We start from the raw sequence: 26,171 nt of genomic DNA, 5'->3' as shown, positions 1-26,171 counted from the left end.
GAAAATTGTTAATGGTGTAGGGAGATCTGATCTAAACATTGTCCTGGAGTAGACTACTACTACTTTTGTTGTTAGATGTATTTTATGCTAATTAAAAACCCTGTTGTTTACCTCCATAACAACTGCAGAAAATATTAATATTTTACTAACTCAGTTGAAGGTAAGCCACCATTAATATATTTTATTCTAAAAACCAAAAATTATAATATTTTATTTATATAAAATAATATGAATAATAATAAAAAAATAGAAGTATTGATTTAACTGAATCATGGGCATGATCAAACGTCAAGTGTTGCCATAATATTCATAACGAATATTTTTTAAAAAATAAAATAAAAGTGTCTGCGTCAAATAACCTAAGTTCCCCCCAAATAAACAATTAAGTTTTAATTAAATAATTACATATTATATTGAACTAGTAATAACTAAAATATAAGAACGTTTTTAAAATGTTTTCTTTTTACAATTAATAATAATAATAATAAATTAATTATTAATATTAGGGGTTATTTTTTAAACGAAAATGATGGTCTATACTAAACAAGCTTTTGTGGGGCCCAAGGTTCAAAAAGTACTACAAAATGTGTAATTAAGTATGTATTAAGTCTTAAAATTAAAAGAAAAGTATGTTAAACATTGTTAGATTAAAGAATTAAATAATATAAAACATCATAATTATACTTAATTTACAAAACTAAAATTATAACAATAGGTAAAATATTTATTACAATGTTGTGAATATGTTTGGGTTATAAAATAGCTTAAAATGAATCTAAATATTTTAAGGATGTTTTAATGTATGTAAATAACAACATAATATATCTTGAATTATAATTAAATAACCCAAATCATATTTATTTATTTTTTTGAAATTGAAATTTATAAATTTATAACCTCTTTAAAACAATTTTGATAATATGTATTTTTGAAATTTTCAGGTTTTTGTAAGAACAACTTATGATAAACTTTGTATTCAATTTACTAGCTCTAGGAAAGAGTGATACAATAAGTTGATTAATTTGATTTTATAATAGACATCTAGTCATTCTTCAAAAACATTAAGAAATATATTGATATTTAGTAAAAAAAAAATCTATCAATACCTACAAATTATTACTTATCTATAGACTATAGGTAGGTAATATTGAGATGATATACCTATATGATTGTTTTATCATTTGATATTTATTTATTCTATTGCATACCTAACTATTAACAATCAAAATATAAAGAATGTAAAATGTAAATAATAAGGCTTCTATAGTACACCAAAACCAAATAATAATAAGTAAAAAGTACTACATTGAGTTATTTAAATACTAATAAATGGATTTATTTGAAATTTGTACATTTTTAGTCAACAGAACTTAGATATTAAAAACTTAATAAATCACCATTTACTTAGAAATTACAATTAATAAAACCCTATTTTATGGTTTTTAAATATCTACTTAACTTTTCTTGTTTTGTTCATATATTCTTAACTACGAAACAATTTCAAATGTATGTAATTTTGATTTATTTAGTAAAATTGAACTTAATGGTCATAATAAAAATGTGTTTATCGTGTATTTTCAATATATTATAATCGTCATTAGAATAATTTATGACTAGGAGCAATAGAGCTGGATTGTAATCAAAGTAAATTATAATTAGGTGCTTTATTAGGACAATCAGTTTCAATTTACAAGTATGTACCTACTTGATTCATTAAGTGTAACGGTATAACAGATACTTTAAAGGTGAATTTTTTTTAAATTTTCAAATATTTTTATTATTAATTCTGTACATTTAGTACTATTTAAATATTGTACAAGATCAATTAGGAAATTCATAATATTATATCCAGAAACATTGTTTTCATGATATTTGCTAGTTTCAATATATTTTTATCTGCACCAAATGACAATCATTCTATATTATATTATTGCATTAACGTCTATTTATCTACAACGATTATCAAATATGTTTAACAGGAACAAATATCAACCAGGGCCAGATTTAGAACAGATGCCGCCCATATCCAAAGAAAAAAAATGTAGTAAATATTTATGTGATTTTTTTTCCATTTCTTACAAAATTTGCCGCCCTAAGCCCGGACCTTACGGGCTTTGGGGTAAATACTGCCCGGATATCAACTATAATTATTATAGTAAGGAGGATACCGGATACATCACGATTTCATTTATTTACAGAAAATTCACTGTTTATTTATTATGCGAGTGAAATTGCATGAGAATGTTTGAAAATGACTTAGAAAATTAGAAAATGAGACCAGAAAATACTTCTGAAAGTAACAAGAATGCTGGAGACACTGTATGGATTATATAAAAATATAAATAAGTTTATCAAATAAATATAAATTTTTTATTTCTTTTTTTACCAGTATTGTCTGTATCTATACCTATTATATTGATTGACCGCATAAACCTCGTTGTCTTAACACCGTTCTGTTACTCTGACAACTCACATCGTTGTTATGTTACTTATAAATGACTTGAATCAAACGATTAAAATATATTAATTTATTAATTACAAATCAAAATTTAATTTTACGATGAGCTGCCCGTGCGATCTATATTATGATCTTCGGTCGTCTGAATTAAATGAACAATTAACGTCGTGGTTGCGGTCGATGACCATTCGGAACGAGTGTTTTGTGAGGTTGTTGAGGACCAAAATCGAGCGGCGGGCCCGTCTCGCCGACGCGGTGAACCTGACTTCGCAGAACGCCGTGGCCGAGACACGGCTCGCGCTCGTGGACAACAACGAGCGCGCAGCGGCCGCGTCGGACAGAGCGGCGGCCGAGCTAGAGCGTTTTGCGGATGAATTGCGGAAGGCCGACAACGAGAGCGATGATGTCTCGACATCCACATTGGACGCCGAGAAGGAGCAACTTCACGCGATCATAAGTCTGAGGCGCACGGCGCTTGAGAAGGCCGCGGCCGATAGGAAAGCGGATGGCGATCATTTGTGCCTGGCGCAGGCCGTTAATGACCAGATGAAGAAGAATTATTTTAATAGCAACATGTAAACATTGCACGGAAAATTCGTATTTATCTACGATACATTATTTATTCCAGGTGAGTTTTTATTTTACTTAAAAACATCACCTATATTAATTTTAGGTATCTCTAAGTCCATCCTCTAAATATTTCAATGACAATTAATAAAATCGTTTATATTATCTCATAGGTAATAATCTTTAAAATATAATTTTATTCTTAAATTAAAAATGTATAACATGCCATTACTACGCTACTCTACCCTGCAGTGTTTCTGATAACATTAATATTACTTAACTTTTTTTTTTAATGTTTAGAATCTACACTTTAGATGACCATTCGTACACATTTTCGAATTCTTTTTTCACAAAAATTAACATTCAAAATTTAATTTAACATATAGGTAGGGTGTCCTAGCAGAAGCGCATATTTTAAGGACGCTGGGATTTTTTTATTTCTGTTTTGGCTGCTTTATTCCAATATTTTTCTTATTTTATAACGCTCCCATTTGTCATCGCAAAGCAGTTTTTGGCATTCGTCGTTATGGAGAGGTTCACAGTGGAATAACGCGTACCTAACAATAGTGAAAACGCACTACAAGTGCGAAGAGTGTGTTGCTGAAACCTTGCGAAAGCTTTGGACGAAAAAATGCGCTTTTGTGAGCGACTGAAAATCGTTTGTTAGTAAAATTTGAGAAAACTGGCTCAGTTGTGTCCGAAGATCGTTTGAAGCTATCACAAGGTTTCAGTAACACACTCTCCGCACTTGTAATGCGTTTTCACTATTGTTACGCGTTGTTCCACTGTGAACCTCTCCATAACGACGAATGTCAAAACTGCTTTGCGATGACAAATGGGAGACGTTATAAAATAAGAAAAATATTGGAATAAAGCAGCCAAAACAGAAATAAAAAAATTCCGGCGTCCTTAAAATATGCGCTTCTGCTAGGACACCCTATATAAAAACAATATTAGTTTATATATAATAATATGTCCCTGTTTCAACCAACTTTTCTTTAATACTGGGTTTTCCTTCTATACTAGGCTAGTTTAACTTAAACTTAGGAACTAAATCAGATGATACCTGGCATGGACTAGAACTCGTGTACCTATCTTTGAAACCTATAACACAAAACATAATCATGTTTCATTTGTTCAAATAGTTAAATAATTGTAATAAACATTAAATACTTTTTTTCTATTCCTTTGTTAGCATTTACTAACTATCACGGCCTCGTATAACATAAACGAGTCGTTTATAATTAGTAAATACTAAATTAAATATTTATTAAATAAAGGAATAGAAAAAAGGAATTAATGTTTATTAATGTTTATTACAATTATTTAAAACTATTTGAACAAATGAAACATGATTATGTTTTGTGTTATAGGTTTCAAAGGTAGGTACACGAGTTCTAGTCCATGCCAGGTATCATCTGATTTAGTTCCTAAGTTTAAGTTAAACTAGCCTAGTATAGAAGGAAAACCCAGTATTAAAGAAAAGTTGGTTGAAACGGACATATTATTATATATAAACTAATATTGTTTTTATATAGGGTATCTTAACAGAAGCGCATATTTTAAGGACGCCGGGATTTCGTTATTTTTGTTTTGGCTGCTTTATTCCAATATTTTTCTTATTTTATAATGTCTCCCATTTGTCATCGCAAAGCAGTTTTTGGCATTCATCGTTATGGAGAGGTTCACAGTGGAACAACGTGTAACAACAGTGAAAATGCATTTACAAATGCGGAGAATGTGTTACCTACTGAAACCTTGCGATAGCTTCGGACGATCTTCGGATACAACTGAGCCAGTTTTTTAAAATTTTACTATCAAACGAGTTACAGTCGCTCGCGAAAGCGCATTTTTTCGTTCGAAGCTTTCGCAAGATTTCAGTAACACACTCTCCGCACTTGTAGTGCGTTTTCACTATTGTTACGCGTTGTTCCACCGCGAACCTCTCCATAACGACGAATGCCAAAAACTGCTTTGTGATGACAAATGGGAGACGTTATAAAATAAGAAAAATATTGGAATAAAGCAGCCAACACAGAAATAAAAAAATCCCGGTGTCCTTAAAATATGCGCTTCTGCTGGGAGACCCTACCTATATGTTAAATTAAATTTTGAAACCACATAGGTTTGGTATAATTTATATAGGTAGATTGTAAATTAAGTTTTTCGATAAAAATAAACTCATGATGAGATGAGATCTGGCCCCTCTCACCGCCAGGCCAAGATTGGACTGACGAGCTACCGCGCTAAACGCGGTGGGCCGCAAGATTCTTATGATACATGGGCCACTTGCTAATATAATTAGCTAAATTAACTGGATCGGTATAATTTTTATGCTCGGTAAGTTTCTGGGTCCCAACCCAGCCCTGCTCACTGCAAGGTGGGACAGTGTATTATGTAAATGATAAAAACATTGATGTATGTAACATTGATGTTTGTTAAATAAAGTTTACCTTTTGATGGATGTATAATGTCACGTTATGAGAACGGTATGTTAATTTTTGTGAAAAAAAAATTCGAAAATATGTACGAATGGTTATCTAAAGTGTAGATTCTAAACATTAAAAAAAAAAGTTAAGTAATATTAATGTTATCAGAAACACTGCAGGGTAGAGTGGCGTAATAATGGCAAGTTATATATTTTTAATTTAAGAATAAAATTATATTTTAAAGATTATTACCTATGTGAGAATATAAACGATTTTATTAATTATCATTAAAATTTTTGGGGGATGGGCTTAGAGATACTTAAAATTAATATCAGCGATGTTTTTCTATAAAAAAAAATCTAACTTGGAATAAATAATGTATTGTAAATAATAATGTAATATAAAATGTGTATAGTATTATAAACATTATTTTTATTTTTTAATAAAAATAAATTAAATTAAAATAATACACCTTGTTTTTAATTTTTAATACCTATTGAAATCTCAAATATAAAAATAAGTTGTAAAAATTAAAATACAATTTTAAATCTATGAAATTTATATTATGAAAAATAAATAAAGAACGTGATTTCAAAATTAATTAACTCATTAAGTTAGAAATTGCTTAAAAAAATAAATTCGCTAAGTAAAAAGTTACTTATAAAAATAAAAGTAACTTGTTAAGCAACTTGGTCAAAACTTAAAAGTAAAGAACTTAACTTTTAACTTTTTAACTCGTTAATGCCCAGCCTTAAATATACTAAAATAACATATCAGATAAGATAAGGATTCTTTAGTAGATTGTAATGATTAATGATTAGAATTATAACTATTAAAAGTGGGTACCGCTCTGCTGTATTTTATGTGCCATGTGGATCACTATTACATATTATATAATAGGAGTGTTAAATTAAAAATAATAAAATCGACATTTCAAAAAAATAAATAAAAAATACACAAAAATAAAAACTGAAAATTTCTGCTATCTATTTAATAACTCAAAAAGGCAAAATATTTTGAAAATTTAATTGTTTATATATAACACTAATATAAACATTTGGTGAAAATTTTCAAGTATGTACAGTAATTAGTTTTTGAGTTACTACCATATAATAAAATCGATTTGGTCGAAAACTGGTTTTGCGTAAAATTTCCCGTTTTTACGTCACTTTTTTTTTTGTTTTTCTTGATTTTTTTGAAATTATTGGAAAATTCTTATTTTTGACCTCTGTATATGCAATTGATCTGTTTGCATAAAAAAAAGCACGGGAAAAAATATTTAAATAATATTTTATTATGTTATGAAAACCATCGGCCCGGCACTGATTAGTATTTGTTAGTTAGTTATAGTTAATTTTGTCATATTATTATGTGAGTAACAAAGTACAATTGACAACATTTGGGATCAAATACTTACTCAACATTTTTTAGTGCACATTTTGATTTCAAAGACCATAATTTACTTTATTTTAAGAGTTTTATTTTAACCTACATTTAAAATAAAGTCATTGTGTGGTTTCACTGTTTTTGTATATTTGTCACTACTAGTATTAAATATGATAGGTATTGTATAGATATAATAGGTATATAATATTCTATCGAGTATCGGTATACTTGTTAGAAATAAGCATGGTTGACGAATTCGAGGAGGACGGAGGTACATATTACATGCAATACTCCTTTAAAAAATATTTAAATTTTTTAAGAATTTTAGTTTATACCTTATTTTGTATGATATGTTCTATAAGGATAATACCTAATGTTTAAATGTCAAGAATAATATTATTATCCCAACAAAAACATTTCGTCAAACTCCGTGTAAAAAATTGCTAAGTCAAAAAAAACTGATCATCTTCAGCATAATAAAGATGTAATAATGTAATATCAGTAATAATTGCTAAGTAAATTTTAAAAAAAACCAGTCATTTATTGGGCATTATAAAAATCTGAAACCGTGAATAAATGCTAAGTAAGTATAAATTTAAAATAAATATATTCTATCTCAATAATTTATTTACTTTGCGAGAATTTATTTCGACAAATAAACATGTTTGATTGTAACTGGACTATTTAACAAATTTCCATGACAAAAATTACTATATTTGTTTTGTAAAAGTCTTAATTATTAATTTATAAATAAAATAAATTCTCGCAAAGTAAATAAATTATTGAGATAGAATTCATTTGTTTTAAATTTATTCATGATATCAGATCTTTATAATGTCTAAGTCTTACAAATGACTGTTTTTTTTAAATTTAGTATACTAAGCAATTATTACTGATATTACATCTTTATTATGCTGAAGAAGATCTGCAGTTTTTTTGACTAAGCAATTTTTTACACGGAGTTCGACGAAGTGTTTTTATTGGGATATCAGTAGTTTTTTATATCATATTTTTATGTACCAGCATGTATCTAATATGATTTGCCGATTTTTATGGTTCTATGTTTTTATTTATTTATTGTATTATTATTATGTTTGTTTATTTAATGTCGTATTTAATTTTTTTCCATTAAAATAATATAAGCATCTTTACCCCCCCCCCCCTCGGGCATCGTTCAAAATAAATAAATATTAATTGTGGACAATCCACACGGCCCCCTACAACAACGGAATACAACAATAATTACACGTGGATATTACGATAACAGTATTATTTATTATAATATAACAACATCACGGCGCAGCGGTGAATTCACACATGAACATACTGAACACTGAATGTCGCGTAAACGTATACGGCAAAGAGGGAGTAATACGGTCACTGGCGCTGTTACGTGAGACATTATAACTAAAACGGTCGACTACAATATATTTTTGCATAAAAATTACTTCACTTTTTTGCTAATATATTCGACATTATTCGACCGATTTTTTCAAAAACGACAAAGGTATAATCAGCACATCATGCCCGATCTATTGATACCACAAACGGACCAACCCGTCCATTCCTTAGGTCTGTAGCTCTGGCTAAAGAAAAAGGGCAAATTTACAGACATTCAATGGGCAAACTCTGTAATGTAGTAAGGAAGTGACCGCTTCGTTTTTTTTTTTTTACTTAGCATCGCGCTAGCACCGTCGCGCTGGATAATTTTGTAGACCGTGGTAATTATTATTAGTATAAAAATATTCTACACTCCTACGGTATCTACCGATCGCAAGTAAATAAAATATTTCAAAATATGTGTAAATACTAAAAATTTAAATAACGAATTCGTAAATCTAATCGAAAAATACAATACTTATTAAATATATTGAATATTTATGTAAAAATTAGGAATTAAGACTTGGATGTTTCGAGTTTCTACAGACATCTTAGCGTAGGTTTGCCATTCGTCCTAGTTTTAAAGGTATGTCTAATATCTTGGCCGGTCTTTAAGTTAGTACCGACTACCTAATGTTAAAGGATGCTAAATGAAAAAAACATAAAACATAGAAGAATAATGTAGGTACACACTACACTGTATCATTATATCATTATTAATTGTAATAAAATATTACTAATAAACATCAAACAATAATGTATCTTTAAAAATTTAGCAACCTTACATCCTAACAGCCCTAACATTTCCTACTACCCCATAGTTATACCTGAGTAGCTAGTTCCATAATTTTGTGGTCAACGGTCAATATTCACATCGATGTCTACAGGTTAGAGTAATTTATGACCTATAATAAACATATAGGTGATAGGTAGGTTACCTATTAGTCTACTACCTCGGAATCGGCTCGGACCTATAACAATAGCTACCTACCTATACATATAAGTACCTACATACCTACTCGATGGATAATGTTATACAATATGTACTAATACCGACAAGAAATCTGACTATAGAAGGTAATTTCTAACTTTGAATTGTGTTGTGTTTTTATAGATCAGATTATTCATCAGCCTATACCATATTTGTTTCAATTTAATATAACTATTTTTATATAGTCTCTCAACCAGCCTCCGTGGCGCAATGGCTAGCGCGTTCGGCTGTTAACCGAAAGGTTGGTGGTTCGAGCCCACCCGGGGGCGATTAAATTTTGCATTTTTTTAATAAAATTCCATTTATGTTGGTGCTTGATAAGAATAGAACACGGAAGCATCGGTATATAGCTCTATAATAGCTAGCTCATATTTGTCATGTATAATTTAGTAAGTCAAAACACCACTTACATTTTTTAACCACTATATTATACAGGTATATACAAAACCGATTATAATAACAAATGGTTACTAAAGTCTTTAAACGTTTTAGCATGATTATTGCAGTATATCGTAAAATCTTATCATTTCTTATACGTTAGTTGACACTTAAAAGTGTGCGATTTTAACCACTATACGTTTTGGGTATTTTGTCAATGACCGATTAAGTTTGCGGTTTTCGGATGCAACCATTTAAACCTCCACGAAAGCTTATTATGACTTACAAAAACAGTAAACATGAAATAGCGTCGAACAGAGCGGCAGCCCATAAAGAGCGTTTTGGTGATTGATGAATTACGGGTGACTGACGATGAGAGCGCCGAGATCTAGATTACGTGACGACACGTACCTCTTTATTCCAAACGTTTAACAAACATGTACAATATATACATAAATGTGTTTGCCGTTTACATAAGACACTGCTCCACCTAACTGTGAGTGTGACCGTATCTCCAAGTAAGTTTGTCTCAGTAAGAAGCTCAGGAGACCCAATTATCTCAATCAAGTTTTTTTTTCTATCAGAAATAGTTAATTTACAATCTACCTATAAAAATATGACAATAAAAATTCAGTGCAATCAATATACATTGATGCAGCCATTTCTGGCGAAACTCGACATTACAGTTGTCCCCCCTCATCAATGCATTCTTCATTCAACAGACCCAGCTCCGTGCGATTGTTATTTTATTACCAAAGATGAATATAGTGCTTGAGACGGACAACGTTGTCAAGACGTAAAACTATTAAATAAAACACATTTCATGGAGAATTTCTGAAAATGACAGACTAGAAATATTTCCCAAAGTAACAAGAATGCTGGAGACACTGTATGGATTCAGAAAAAGATTAAATGTAAATAAGTTTATCTAATAAGCATAAATGTTTTTTATTTTATTGTACAGTATCGCCAGTATCTATATACCTATTATATTGATTGACCATAAACCTCGTACCCATGTCTGAACACCGTTCTGAAACTCTGATAACTCACATCGTTGTTATGTTGTTTATGAATGAATTGAATCAAATAGCTTGCTATTAAAATTTAAAAACCAATATATAATTTTACGATGAGTGACTTGTGGAATCTATATTATGAACATTAGGCGTCCAAATTAACTAAACAATTTACGTCGCGGTCGCGGTTGGAGGTTGTTTGGGACGAGTCTTTGGTGATTGTGAAGTAGTTGAGAACCAAAATCGAGCGACGCTCTGGATCGGACTCTCGAAACGCCGTTGCCGTTATTACAGTAAGTATGTATTTACTAATCATACTATATTTATTATTAGGGCTGGAATTTTAATGCCCTAAAAAATCTCAAAATATGCTTTAAATTATATTTATTATATATATAGCTAAAACGATTGACAAAAATAACGCAAAATTTGAAACGAATTTGGAATTATTAGTTGATTTATTAATTTAAAATTATTTGCAGATACTGGATTCGCTCAAGAAAGTAGAAGAAGTAGCGGTGTGCTAACACTTTTTATAAAACAATTTCACGATTTCGACGTCTGCAAATCCCATTGTCTGTGAACGTGTACGGAGAACGTGCTGGTGTGACACACCGCCTGCAGTAACTGTCCGTGCATGGTCTCCTCTCGTATTCTCCCACCTTTACCTTGTGTCGACGTCGTCTTTACTGATGTCTTTGGTGGTGGGGGTGAAGGTAGTTCCTACGGACGCAGTCGGTTTTAGGATTATTGTGTGTCGAATACACCCGTACAATACTGGCTCACCTGTCAGGTCACTTACCGCTAGTTCCACATCCGCGCACTCAGCCGGCAAATTAGTTTATAATTAGTTATAAATTTATAATATAAAGTCCCGCATCACCCTTTATATCTCCATGGAAAATCAATAATTTTAAACGTGGTTTTTTTTTACAATACTAGGTACTTATAATTATATTTCATTTATTAAGTATTTTAATTATGACTGTAAGATTATGTCAAGTTTTGTAACTTTATGTTCACTTCATAATAATTAAAATACTTAAAAATAGGTAACCAGTTTCGCTATTCAGCAAACGATAAAATACTGCTGTTTTTATTTCTATTCAAATCAAAACTTTAATTAGATTTGTAAAAGTATTGTCATGATGAAACAGATATTTTATTATTGAAATGTGAAACAATTCATTTATTTGTTACAATTATTATTGAAAAACGTAACTTGCTCTAACTAGGTCAATTTTTATTCAATTTTAATAAACTTTTTTTTTTGAACTATTTAAAAAATATGATCAACAAAATGGCTATCTTAAAAATTTTTAATTTTTAAATGTATACAATTTTTTTTTTAATTTTTGAATTAAGTATTAACTATTCAAATAAATAATTATTTATTTATTATTATTAATTAATTGGTAAATTTTAAACAAATAAATATTTCTGCTACGGTGGTTTATAGTTGATGTAGATATAAAATTACTTTAAATCTTGTCATGATAAGAATGGTAAATTTTTCGTTGGAATAGTATCATGTTTTAATAATTTCTTTGAAGTAGTACCTTATAAATTTGTACTTAAAGTAGATTAATGTAACATATATAATTATATTAATTGTTCTATATATTTTATACGTTGATTATTGTATCTTCCTAATTACTAAAATGCGAGGAGGTACGTATCACATGCAAAAGGTACTTAATCTTTAATTTTTTAAGAATTTCAGTTTTTACCTTATTTTGTATGATATATTCTACAAGAATAATAATGTTTAAATGTCAAGAATAATATTATAATTGTGTAACAATAATTTTTATTATTATAAAAATATTCTACAGTATCTACTATAATCAGTATAATCGTAAGTAAATAAAGTACCTACTTCAAAATATGTGTAAATACTAAAAATTAAAATAACGAATTCTTATATCTAATTAAAATACAATAGGTACTTATTAGTTATCAACATTGAATATGTATGTAAAAATTAGAAATTAAGGCTTGGATTTTTCAAGATTTTAAAAACCTCTAAGCAAAGATTTGCCATTCGTCCCAGTTTTAAAGGTATGTCTGTTATCTTAGCCTGTCATTAAGTTAGTACCGACTACCGGATGTTTGATGATGATAAATGAAAAAAACATAAAACAGAAGAATAATGTACACACTACACTGTCTCATTATATCATTATTAATTGTAATAAAATATGACTAATAAACAATAATGTATCTTTCAAAATTTGGCAACTTTATATCCTAACAGCCCTAACATTTCCTACTAGGTACCTCATATAGTTCTACCTGTGTAGGTAATTCCATAATTTTGTGGTCAGCGGTCAACATGCACATCGATGTCTACTGGTTAGACTGGTTAGAGTAATTTATTGCCAATAAATTAAAAAAAACACATAGGTGATAGATAGGTCATAGGTACCTATTAGTCTACTACCTCGGACCTATAACAATAGCTACCTGCTACCATAATATACATAATACCTACCTATATATAAATACCTACCATCTTGGCATCTTACTCGATGAGTATTATCATTGATTATATATATAATATTATATAATCAATGGTATTATCTTAAAAATCTTCCACTATATATAAAAAATATTAATCACTCCATTAAAGATATTTCTTTTTAACTATGAAAGGTTACTATGTATACTATATAGGCAAGGTAGGTACTATTTTTATACATAGCCACATAGGTAATACTGTAATAGAAATTCTTAAAATACAAATGTTACACAATATGTACTAATATCGATGAGAAATCCGACTATAGACGGTAATTACTAACTTTGAATTGTGTTATGTTTTTATAGATCAGATTATTCATCAACCTTTACTATATTTATTTTAATTTAATATAACTATTTTTATTTAGTCTCTCAACCAGCCTCCGTGGCGCAATGGCTAGCGCGTTCGGCTGTTAACCGAAAGGTTGGTGGTTCGAGCCCACCCGGGGGCGTTTAAATTTTGCATCTACCTCGCCACAAGCACTGCTGAATGAGGTAGATGATTATATTTATTTATATATGCACCTCTCTAATTTAAAAAAATAATTTTACAATTTAGCCATTTTTTAGATAAGCAAAGCATTTTTTGAGCATTTTCTTCTGCTGTCTTAAGTTTGCTTCTTTTAACATTCTTTTTTCCGAATTTATTTAGCGACTCCATAATGACAATAAGCAATAATGTTTTTAATGTTAAGTTCAAATACTTATCTATAGTTAATAGTTATCAACAAGCCAATAATATGAGCCAAATTATCTAAGTCATAAAACTAGCCATAAAAAATATTATAAAGATTTTATTCGGAATTGCAATAATTTACATATATAAAAAAAAGTAGGTTAGCGCATTTCGGTGGTGGATGTTTGTCCATCGTCCCTTCGGTCCTCGGACAGGGTAGTGTAATTTTACTGTAGGTATTCGATTTGAATGCAATATGATTGCATTTGATAAAAAACGATTTTGAGCGGACGAGGGGATCTTTTTTATTTAATTTTATTCGTTTCTATGGTGATATACAAAGCTGTAATTATTTTATACTACATAATCGTGAAGTTGTACATTATTTATCTTTAACCGCTTTTATTTCGAGTATCATAATGAAAATCGAAAAATGACCTCTCTAAAGTATCAGCTCAAGATCATAACCTTTCAGAATATATGCTACATTTGTACATTTAAGCAAGTTTAGGAGGAGAAAAAGTGTTTACAGAATAAAAAAGAAATAAACATCATTGTAAAACCAATACATTCTTTGCTCCGTTTAGAATCTAAAATAACGTAAGAATTTTATGGATGATGCATTAACATCATAATTATCAATTATAAAAATAAAACGTGTATAATGTATTAAGTAATAACTAGGGTTGGGATTTTGATGCAAATGCATCTTTTTTTCTTGTGTTTCAAAACGTTGCTCCGTAAGTATAAAATGTATTTTGGGTGATGCTGATTAATTTAAAGAAATTTTTATTTTGCATTTTTTTTTACATTTTTTGAAGATTTTAAGGTATTTCTTAGTTTTTAGAGCATTTTTCACAATTTGTTCGTAAAATGAACGAAAATTGTTGAGATTAACAAAATATTTTCGGCAAACTGCCGACGCGCAACGTTACGATTTATAAATTGTATAGTACCGCAATCGATTATCGTCGATTACAATTTTATCAAATTTACATATCTATTGGCTAATATGTACTAGCAAAAACAAGTTAAAATATTAAACAATTTTTTTTTTTTAATTATTATTTTATAATGAATGATTAAGAAAACAGAAATACAATAAAACAAAACAAGTAGGTACAACGTACAATAACAAAAAATGTATTATACAATTTTTTTTAAATTGTTTTGTTAAGAGGCCGTCACACTAAAAGTGAAACGCATACAACGTCCGAGAGAACGCGCTGTTAGGTGTTTTCGTGATCCGCAAGCACGCGACGTTTTAACCACGCCCACTACTGGTAGTCGGCGGCCAGCCGAGGATTATGCCTATTCGGGAGCGGTGTTTATTATTATTTGAACCTTCGTCTAAGACGGATCGCGCGTAAATATACACGTAAATGGGTAAATGCAGCTGTAATATTTTTAATACCCGCGGGTACCGATGTGATTTGTATTTATAATACATTATTAGATATTTACTTCATGAAATATTATAATAAAGTAAATAATAACTAATTTATAGCAATAACCTAAATTAATATTACCTAAATATCTAAATATTAGTTTTGTAATATTTAAATGTATTGCGTATATTTTACATTATACATTATTCGTGAACATGCTACAACTTACAAATTTTTTTGGTAATTCAAAGAAAAATAGAATATTGAGCATAATAACCTGTACCTACTTAAACACACTTAAAAATACATAATTTAATCATTTTATAATCTAATATTTAATTACCATACAAAATAGTAAAAAACAAATATTTCTTTAACCTTTTTTCAAATGTATTATATTTATAAACATATAACATAAAGGTAATAATTGCATTTTTCATGTACATTTAATATGAAATTAAAATTTTTTATCATTAAATAATTAAATAAAATATACAAATTAAAACAATACTTTTAATACTAAATAAATAATAAATTAAATTAAATACATTATTTCTGTATGGCTTTAAAGTGTTTAAACAGAATCTTGACTCAAGCTCGGGTACACTTTTTTGCTATTTTTAATTGAATAGCGAACATGTTTTGTGTCTAGCGAGTCTTGATCAAAATTTTGATTTTTTTTGTGTGTCTTTAACATTAAATAATGGGTAATACTAGAAAAAATTCCTGCCAACAGTTTTGCACTCCACCCAAAGGTTTTGTATAAAATAGTAATATTAATCCCCGTATCCACTAGTGTTAATATTAATTTTACAATAAAAAATATCCCCATCAGTCCCGAAACAAAAGTACCAATAGTTGTAAACCATCCCCAAAGTTGATGTAATTTATTTTCGACCATGTTGCTTATTGTCTGTTCGTCAATAAGATATTTATATTGCAGACCTTGGTTAGTCGTATCATATCCCATAGATTGTCTTATTAAATTATTTGTAGCAGCACTCACTTCTTGTGGAAACAATATATGTTGCTGAAAAGCTTTCATTGTGTCTTGTGTGTATATACCAGCATTCATAAGCGATTCTGGACTTTTGTACGACCACGTCCAGGTTGTAGCCGGTTTGAGCTTTTGTGGTTTTTTTATTTCTTGTATATTGGGTACAATACCAAACCAGTCTCCGTCCAAATTGAAGCCAGGTGGAAGTAGTATATTACAATCAATTTGAGTTCCAAATTGTTGCAATATGTGCGTTTTGGGGGCCATGAAAAACGTTTTGTTGTTATATAAAACTGGTAGTTCATTAAAACATACATTTTTTCTCGATATTTCAACATTTACCTTTTTACATTTTATTAAATATTATTATTTCGCCTGTTTTCACTGCAGTAAAACCTGGTCCTTCGCCCATAAGATACGAAAAGTCGGAAATGCTCGAAGAGGCTAGTGTAAGCTTTTGTTGTAATATTTTTCGTTCGAGATCACACTGTTTTTTAATTATGTCATTATACAATGATGTTATCGTAGATTTAAAGAAGTTTTCAACATAAACAAATTTTGTATTAACGTAGGCTAACAAATCAGTGTTTTGCGGAGAAATTGTTGTTGTCGTAAATCGATTGAAAAATGCGGTATCTACAAGTATGACTAACTGTATGTGTTCAGTTTGAATCACTGGCATCCCGCATGCAAAACTTTTTTTAATTTGTTTTAGGGAAAATACTATTTTATCCGTTTCCACAATATAGGTATATATATTATTTGAAAAATCATTAATGGCATTTGAAATTATTAACGATGCAGGACCATCATATAAAACATTGAAATCTTGTACTTCACAAGTGAAATGGTTGTTTGTCCATATAGTCTCTCCTTTAAAAGAATCAAAACCATAATTTTCAGATAATTTCATTTTGGTTCCTGTTGGAAGTATGAGGATATTATCTTTACTATTTGCTATAGCCGTACCTTCTGAAAGCAATATTTTAAATTTAGCTTGTACGACCACATCTTCCCACTCTCCTCTGCTTGATTTAAAAGTTGTGCCTTTACAATTACCATACTTGTCTAATGTTCCGGCAATGATATTTGTTACAAATATCGTTTCGTTTATTTTTAAATCTGTCACTACTCCTCCCGTTTGAAAAGTGAAAGATTGTTTCTGGTGAGTCTCTGAACATCTAGCACTACCTAACTCTATTATGTCGGAAAAATACCCTCCCTCTACAACTTGTGCGTCTTCAAACGCCGAACACCTTGTTATTAAATAATCAACAGTGATCAGGCATGATTTGAAATTAACTGGATATGTTTCAACCCTTTGCAATAGTTGTATTCTTGTTACCCGTTCTGTTTTCGAAGGTATTGGAAGATCACAGTTGTCTACTTCTAGACTGTCAAAGGAAGTTATATTTAGGTTAGGACCTCCGCAATCGTAAGCAATGAATCCAAAAGTGAAATGTATGGTTGTAATAATAACAAATAGAACTTTTTTGATATTCATGTTGAGTGTTGACTGGTTGTAATACCTATTATGAAATAAAATATAAATATTATATATAGGTACAATTTAAATTAAACACTTAATTTAAATATTGTGCTTTAAAAAATAAGAGAACGGATTTAAATGCTCTAAAAAACAAGAAAAATTTGTATAAAAATACGATTTAACGCACTCATAACAGCAATTAAAACTATTTTTATCATTGAAAAAATTTGTTTTACTGCATAAATTCTTATTCTATTAGGTTTTAATTTGATCTAACCTAACCTTAATCTGATCGGTAAAAAAAAATATAGTAAATAATAAATAATAAAAATACAAGTAGGTAGGTACGACGCATATACGATTTTTATGTTTATTCAAAAATAATTCATTGTAAAAACTTGAAACTTGTATCAGATGTTTACATTAGTATTTTCATTTGAGAATTAATACCTAAAATTTGAAAATTTAAAATAAGGTTTCTCATAAAATGGGGCATACCCGTTTTTGACCAAAATCAAAAATGTATATAATATATGTAAAAAAATAAAATAATTGCTGCTAAATAATTTTTTATAAGTTGCATAAAATGTTGTAAAATAAATATAGAACATTTTTAATATATAAGAATAGTAAAATATTAACATTATTTTTATGTTAATATGCCACAATATATATATACAATATTATATAAAAAATTTAAAAAATAGTATACAATTTAATTTTAGGGTTTTTAATTTATCTTACAATTGCACCTGGATAGAATTATTATTCGTAAAAATACAATTCTTTACGAAATTATTTACAAAACGATATTAATTATACACACACAATAAAAATTATCACTATTTGTTTCATATAATATTTAAGTTTTAAAGGTTCTGCAACTTAAATTCAAATATCTTGGTACTATTCATTACAAATATTTACAATAATAGTATCTTGTATCTTTTGACAAAATTACATATTATTATTATTTTATTATTTTAAATAATATTATACATATTGTGACATATTAATATAAAAATAATGTTGATATAGATAGTCTTAAATTTTAAATAATTTTCTATATTTTATTTTACAATATTTTATGCAACTTATACTTTTAATAATTTTGCAAAAGTATTAAAAGTATCTATATAGGTAATTGCCATAATTTTACAAAAATGTTTGTTTTGGTCGAAAAGAGAATCATTATTTTTTAAATTTGGTCGAAATTTCGTAATATCATTCCGTTTGTAAGACTCGTCCAAATATAATAATCGAAAGTTAATAGGTACCTAATTATCTCCGTTCAGAATCATTTTTCATCGTATACAAGATTTATCAATGAACTAAAATTTAAAATTAAAAAAAGTATATTTTTAAGTAGTTATAAATGGGTACTTACAAATGATGTAGCGTTTGTTCTGAGAGTTGATGATATGTATAATGTATATGTATAAATACAAAACTATATATAATTTAAAAGAACACTGACTTTAAAAAAAACTGTATTTAGAAAATAAAAATTTCTGGAGTCTCGCAATGATGGTGACTGGAAACACTTACACACTGTAACTGAAACTGATCTCGAGACTGTGACTGAACACTGTATCGCTTTTTTAAATATCTATAATATAGGCTAATTTTTTTCTAATTTTTAGATTAGACTTGTTTAATGTTAATGTATCATGATAATTGAGGTATGATAATGCAATTACAATTAATGTTAATTATAATAAATGTTCCAATTTATGATATTACAAATTAACGATCTCGTATAATCATGTTTTATGATAATTCAGATAATTGTTTGAATGACTGAAATTATAAATTAATTATATTGTAATAAATAATAACCTTAAATTACACAGATTGAACTTCAACTATTATAGTATTAATAGTATTATACTTATTATATCTGATGATGCATAATGTATATGTTATTAATTAATTAATACCTACGTATAGGCATATAATGTGAATAATTAAGCAATGCATATTTCGTAATAAATAATTTATTAAAATATTTGGATACGGTATATATATATATATGTATAGAAATATGTATACTATAAACATGGGTTCTAATATTAAATCATTTATAATTTAGTTTCAAATTTATTTTAGTTTTGTTTTTTGTTTTTATGTTTTCCAAAATGTGTTCTGGATCTTTTATGTCATCTATTTGTAATCGTTTTCCATACTGAGGATTCACTATTTCTGGTAGTAAACATTCCATGTAAAATCTTAAAAGAAAGTAACAAACTTACTAAGTTGTATAAGAGTAAACTTATCTTTGATATTAAAATTAAAAATTTTTAAAAACTTACAGTTTTAATTTATCAACCATTTTTGTATTCCAAAAGCAAACATCATAATTTATTATTTGTACTTCTGTCCAATTTTTTGAATAAACGAAGAAATAACAAAATCTTCGTTTGGAAATATGCATTTGTCCCTGAACTTGATAATAATAATTATGATCAACTTTTAGCTGCATTTTTCCATTGTCATCGAGTCGACAGAATAATAACTAAAAATGTTTGTTGTAAAATAGAATAAAAACATTTTTACATTTTTACCTACACTAAACTTAATATTTTAACAGTTATAGGTACTGATTAGATCAGTGGTTTTCAAACTTTTATTATACATGCCACAAGGTACACCGTAAACTTAAAATAATGTTCACGGCACACTGACCTTTTTTAGATGAACAAAATTGTTTTGAATTAATTATTAATTTATTTTCTTATATCACAATTCAATGCAATCTGTAATTTATGGAATAACCGCGGCACCCAGTTTGAAAACCACTGGATTAGATAGTTAGTATATATTATACTCTTACTTTTTTACTGTTTATCGCTTCCGAAAATGTCAACGTATCTCTGACTGCGAACGGGCATTTAATTTCAACTAAAAAATCGTCATTGATAATACCGTCTGTATTCATATACAAAAAAAATTATTATTATTATTATTATTATTTTATTTGAAATTATTAATGCATATCATAAGTAACTGTAATACATTTTACCTGGAGTTGTTGCTAGGTAAGGAAATTGTTCATCGATGATAAGCCCACACGGATGGATTTTGCATTTTAAAATATTTTCCAATGCGACGATAGCTTCTGGTTCGGTGGCTTTACCATAATCAGTTGCCTTCGAAAAAAATGTCCTATATAATATATCGTAAACAGAAAATTTACAAGACGTAGTTGGTCGTAGTTTACAAACACGGCCAAAATTTGATGTTGTAAGTCTATTCCTTCGTTCAGCATGCCAAATTTGAGAATTAGCTTGTTCTCTAGTTTTCTTTTCAATATCCAAGCGCCCGTTTCTATCTAATCGTAGTGAATTGATAAAATCATCTTTTATTTTTTGTAACTCTTCTTTTGAAATATTATCTTCTTCGGGTAATGGTTCGGCTAAACCATAATGTTGATCCGGGCCAACATTACTCTTTTTCTGTATACTTGTAGGAAAAAGACGTTTTTTAGATTGGTTTCTTTTTTTTTTTGGATGTAAGGAATTTCTTTCCTATTATACCTAGAAGTATATGTATATATAAAAAAAAAATCAAAAATACTAAAAAAAAAATAATACTTCAAAGTAGGTATACCTGGGCTTATATCATTTTGTATATTTTTATGCATTAAACGAAGAAATTGTCCACTTGAATTATATGATATAACCGCAGCTTCAACTCGTGAATTGTATGAATTTCTTTGTGAGTAATTTATTCGTTTACCCGCTAAATGTTTATTAATTACACTATTGAATTGTTCACACACGTTGTTGTCAACATTCATAAGTAAACTATCAACATTGACGACTAAACGAGATATTATTTGAGATATATCAGTTAAGAATCCCGATCTTTCAGCTTCTAAAATCATATTTTTTTCATTTGGTATTGTGCCCTTGCAAAAATATGGCTCACATCGATCATGGCTACCCAAAATGTGACGAAAACTATTACTTATATCTTTCCGTAATCCTATAGTATAGTTATAAAAAATATATATTATTCAAGTTATATTCTATACTCTGTAGTACAAGTAAGTCTGTAAGTCTTGTTGTTTAAAAAATTAAAATTATAAAAAAAATTTTTTTCAACTTACCAACTTCTTTTTCGTAATCTGATTGACCTTGTAAACTATTACGATATTCAATTGCCTTAGTTATTGAAAATCTAAAACGTAATGCATTGGCTTTTACATGTTTTCTTAACAAAATTGGATACTTCGTGTTTGCTGTCATAGCTGCTAATTTTGTACCATAATTTCGCAATAAATGATTACGACATTCTATTTTTTTTACGAGTAGTCTAGGTCCATAAGGCATGATTTCAGATAGCCTTTTTGAAACGCTAGAATCTCCATCTCCTGGTAAAGATAATTATTTTTATTTTATTATCATTTATACATTTTTATCAACTATGGTTGCTGCAACTATATATATATGTATATATACGAATATTATTTAATTTATCTTGCATTTTTATAATAATTGACACTTTAATTAAAATATTACTGTTGGTATAATTACTATATGTAATTGATATTGTAGTTGTCATTAATTTTATTATTCCTATTTCTTTTATAAATCGTATCATTAAAATCATTATAAGCCATATATATTTTATTTTATTTAATACAGAAATTATACCTAATAAATATATTATAATATTATCGTGTGTATAATGGGCCCCATATCGTGTGTTATGGTTTATGAGCAAGCTCGTGTGGGGCCCATAAACAAATTATATATTCTTTATTATTTGTCGATTTTGTCGTTGTCATTATAATAATTACTACTGATAAAGCCAGTCGTTGGGAATCGTGCCGAATGGGTCATTATTGATATTGATATATTAATATTGTTACTGATATATTATATACACTAACCTATTAGTTTGTTATATTTGAGTCCATGCATTTCCAAACTTTGTTTAAATCCATCGGCAATGGCATCGGCTTCCATGCTTGTTGCACCCTTTTTCCAATTTAAAAAACAAGTATGGTCAGGTGGAGATAGTTTTTTATTTTTGGCCCTTTGGCAAATTATACAATAACGGTTTCTAATTCCCACAAACAAAATTTTTTTCGATCTATAACCTATTATTGTTGCCTAGAAAGTAGAATTATAAATAAGGTCATTCAAAACAGTTTTATAAAACTAATATACTAATATAGCATATATATATTTTACCACTCCAGATAATGCATCATATTTAGTCTTGTAACTGCGCTTTGACCACTGTCCATCCGCAACTACAGTGCACATAGGGGTTCCATCAACATCTAATGTACCAGCTTTTATTGCTAAACGACGTTCTTCTTCACCAGCAATTTTCATTTGTTCCTCTGCAACTTCGTGAATTCTTTTGCAAATAAACTCTTGAATTTTCAGAAAAGTAGTTGAAGACATACAAGGTATATCGATTATCGCACACAATTCGGACAACTGTGTAAATCCAATTCCAGCTGCTATTGATCCATTAACGGCGGAATAATTTACTGGCAAATAAGCTTCAGGTTTCAACTTTTCTGAGTCGATAAACATAACAATATTACAAACATCACATTTAAACTTAAATGATGATCTAAACCCGTGTTTTTTCTCAGAAATAAACGTCATATTTAAAAATGTACAACCAAATGACCCTCTATGAACACTGTTTTTAATTTGACTAAAAACGTAATGCATATCCACTATTCGTCTTCCCGAACTTTCATCAACATCACATTGCCTGTTAAAGAATTAAATTTATTACGACTCATCTTCAATCAAAATATAAATTTTAAATGCATACTTAATTTCTTGATTACTAAGTATAGATTCGTCCACTGTTAAGTTATGTAAATTTTCTTCAGTATTCCAATAATTATTTGCATTACCCTCCGGATCATTTATTTTTCTAATTTTTTTTTAAAAAAAAATTGATATAATATATACAAAAATCGTTGGAGTTCTCATATACATTCAAATTTATATAATCAGAGTTTTAATTTAAATTATTAAACATTTTTAATTTACCTAATTGTTTCCCTTGATGTGCATGGTAGTTGATTGTCAGCACCTAAGAAAAAAGGTGCCTCAACAGATTTTACGAGCTCTGGATTTTGACTTTAAAAAATATATAAAAATATTGTATTATATAAATATTTATACTGCTGCATGCGATTATGTAATACATTTTCCGTATATTATTTAAATATTAAGTTATTATAGTTTACCAAATTTAATAGCTATATAATTTAGCAAAAGTTTACCTAATTGTTTCCCTTGATGTGCATGGTAGTTGATTGTCATCACCCAAGAAAAAAGGTTTCACAACAGATTCTACGACCTCTGGATTGGGACTTAATTAAAAACAATGTATTGTTATAACTGATATTACGTTATTATTTATACATATTTTATATTTTAATCATTTAATATTTTACTTACTTGGTTTTGTTTTGAATTCCTAGAAAATTCATCACTCGATTACTCAATTTCTTTTTAGTTGATAACTTTTTCGATGGTTGACGAGTACGTTTTTTAAGTTGATCCATTTTAACGTTAAATAAAAAAAATTAAACCACAATAAAAATTCAATTAGAATGTAAGTTGTTACTGGTGTGGACAGTTTTACAGAATGACAATAATTTTGATGTCTTCCCATTTTGATATGCACTATTATCGTTGATCATAATATTTAATTATATAATTACCTTATACTAGTTATACTAATGAATAATGCGAGTAATAAAATAATAATAATTTAATTATCACAAATAGGTACTTACTTTTATACTATATCTAATGGAGAAATGATAGTAGATATAATATTTATAATATAATATATAGATATTAAAACTATCTTGAACAAATTATGGTCATTACTCATTAGTGTTGAGAATTTTAATTATTGACGTATTATACATATATACATTTATTTAGATTTAGTAAGAGCAAACAAAAGTTTCTACCAATATATGTCATACTGTCGCCTTTTTACTTGATAATAACCGAATGTTTACATATATTAAATAGGTATAAAAATTTTATACTACACACCCCATAGACTATAGTAGATTAATTCTAGTTTTATATGAAAAATACTTTGACCACATATTTTCTACTGATGATTAGTGTAATCATGTGGATATCAATAAATACTTACATAGTAATCTCAATACGTTTATACACAGTTATATATTATTTAGGGTATTATATACTATGTAGGTACTATGTACTACATGCTAGCAATTAGTTTTTGATTCAACTATTTCAATAAAATCATTAAATTGCTGTATGCATTTATGTTTAGTTTACAAAAATCTGTATTTAATATAAAAATATTTTATAATAAATTAAAATATTTATATTTTAATTCCACGGCATTCTTTTAAAAAAGCCCTGCAAAAGTTATCAACAATGATTTTTTTCAGGAGTAAACGACATATTTCTTTTGTATACACTTATACTCAGTTAAATTAAAACATTTTCATATTTTAAACCTAACCACTAATTATATTGAAAAATTTCCTACAGTTTGAAAAAAAAAATTGTCGAGATCGTACATTTTTCAGCTGAGTTTTGGCAACTTTATGATACTTTGTGGTTTCAACATGTGTTTAGTTTATTAGAATATGAATTTGAATTATTATATCGAAATAATTCAAATAATATTCATGGGCCATATTATTATTTTCCTTATCGATACTCTGGGTATTTATAAAACGCGCGCGGCTAGATAACCGGTTTCGATCTAGGTGAGGTACCGCTGCATATGCGCGAAGTGTGGGGGAATGAGTACAGTTTTAGAACAGTGCCGCAGTTGTTTCGATAGCAGCACACGACGGCCGTAAAATCATAATTTTTTTACAACAAACATGGTTTTTTGATTCCAATAGTACTCAAGTCTCATTAGTCGTAGAAACATGATTTTGGTACCAAATTAAACGTGAGAAGTTGTACTAAAAACTGTTGGAACAGAATTTTGATATCTCAATTTGCTGATTTTATATAATTTTTTAAAAATTTCAAAATTTTAACAAATTTCAAATATAAATAAAATCGGTTTGAAAACAAATTTCAAAAATTTGTTCCAACAGTTTTTAGTACAACTTCTCACGTTTAATTTGATACAAAAATCATGTTTCTACGACTAATGAGACTTGAGTACTATTGGAATCAAAAAACCATGTTTTACGGTCGATTTTTTCCTAGTGTGACGGCCTCTTAAGCCATAATAAATATAAATGCATTTTTATATTGCATTTTTTGAGTTTTGTAAGTCATTTTTTTTATTTTTTTTTAAGGGCACTTTTTAAATATTTTTTAGGGAATTAAAATCCCAGCCCTACTAATGTTTAATAGAACCTACTAAATAAATACTAAGTCCAGTGTACCGTAAGGATAGGAGTCTACTTTTATATATTTGTGCAGGTGCAAACCTCTTTCAATCAAATATTCTGTAATATGCTGCAATTTTGCTAACCGTGACTCG

At 28.4% G+C, this 26,171-nt stretch overlaps 1 protein-coding gene, 1 long non-coding RNA gene and 2 other non-coding genes across 4 annotated transcripts; 2 read left to right on the top strand and 2 right to left on the bottom strand.

Annotated features, from left to right (window-relative positions):
- Positions 1–3,148: 3,148 nt before the first annotated feature.
- Positions 3,149–5,915, bottom strand: LOC126552050 (uncharacterized). The gene is made up of 2 exons (XR_007605906.1): positions 4,783–5,915; positions 3,149–3,632 (listed from the first exon to the last, which is right to left on the bottom strand). It is a non-coding gene; the product is annotated as an uncharacterized LOC126552050 (long non-coding RNA).
- Positions 5,916–9,407: 3,492 nt separating this feature from the next.
- Positions 9,408–9,480, top strand: Trnan-guu (transfer RNA asparagine (anticodon GUU)). Its single transcript has one exon. It is a non-coding gene; the product is annotated as a tRNA-Asn (tRNA).
- A 4,030-nt stretch (positions 9,481–13,510) lies between these two features.
- On the top strand, positions 13,511–13,583 carry Trnan-guu (transfer RNA asparagine (anticodon GUU)). The gene has a single exon. It is a non-coding gene; the product is annotated as a tRNA-Asn (tRNA).
- Positions 13,584–19,660: 6,077 nt separating this feature from the next.
- LOC126552087 (uncharacterized) lies at positions 19,661–24,494 on the bottom strand. Its single transcript, XM_050206576.1, is given in 13 exon segments — positions 19,661–19,909; positions 19,994–20,196; positions 20,515–20,609; positions 20,704–21,173; positions 21,175–21,217; positions 21,291–21,668; positions 21,793–22,056; positions 22,579–22,801; positions 22,883–23,423; positions 23,487–23,591; positions 23,711–23,800; positions 23,947–24,036; positions 24,125–24,494. Coding segments are annotated over 13 exon segments (2,760 nt in total). The 5' UTR covers positions 24,232–24,494; the 3' UTR covers positions 19,661–19,758.
- Between the last annotated feature and the right edge of the window lie 1,677 nt (positions 24,495–26,171).

This window comes from Aphis gossypii, chromosome X, assembly GCF_020184175.1.
Source record: "Aphis gossypii isolate Hap1 chromosome X, ASM2018417v2, whole genome shotgun sequence".
Classification (NCBI taxonomy): Eukaryota; Metazoa; Arthropoda; class Insecta; order Hemiptera; family Aphididae; genus Aphis; species Aphis gossypii.
Note: the sequence above shows the minus strand (reverse complement) of the source record. Positions and strands in the feature narration are given on the sequence as shown.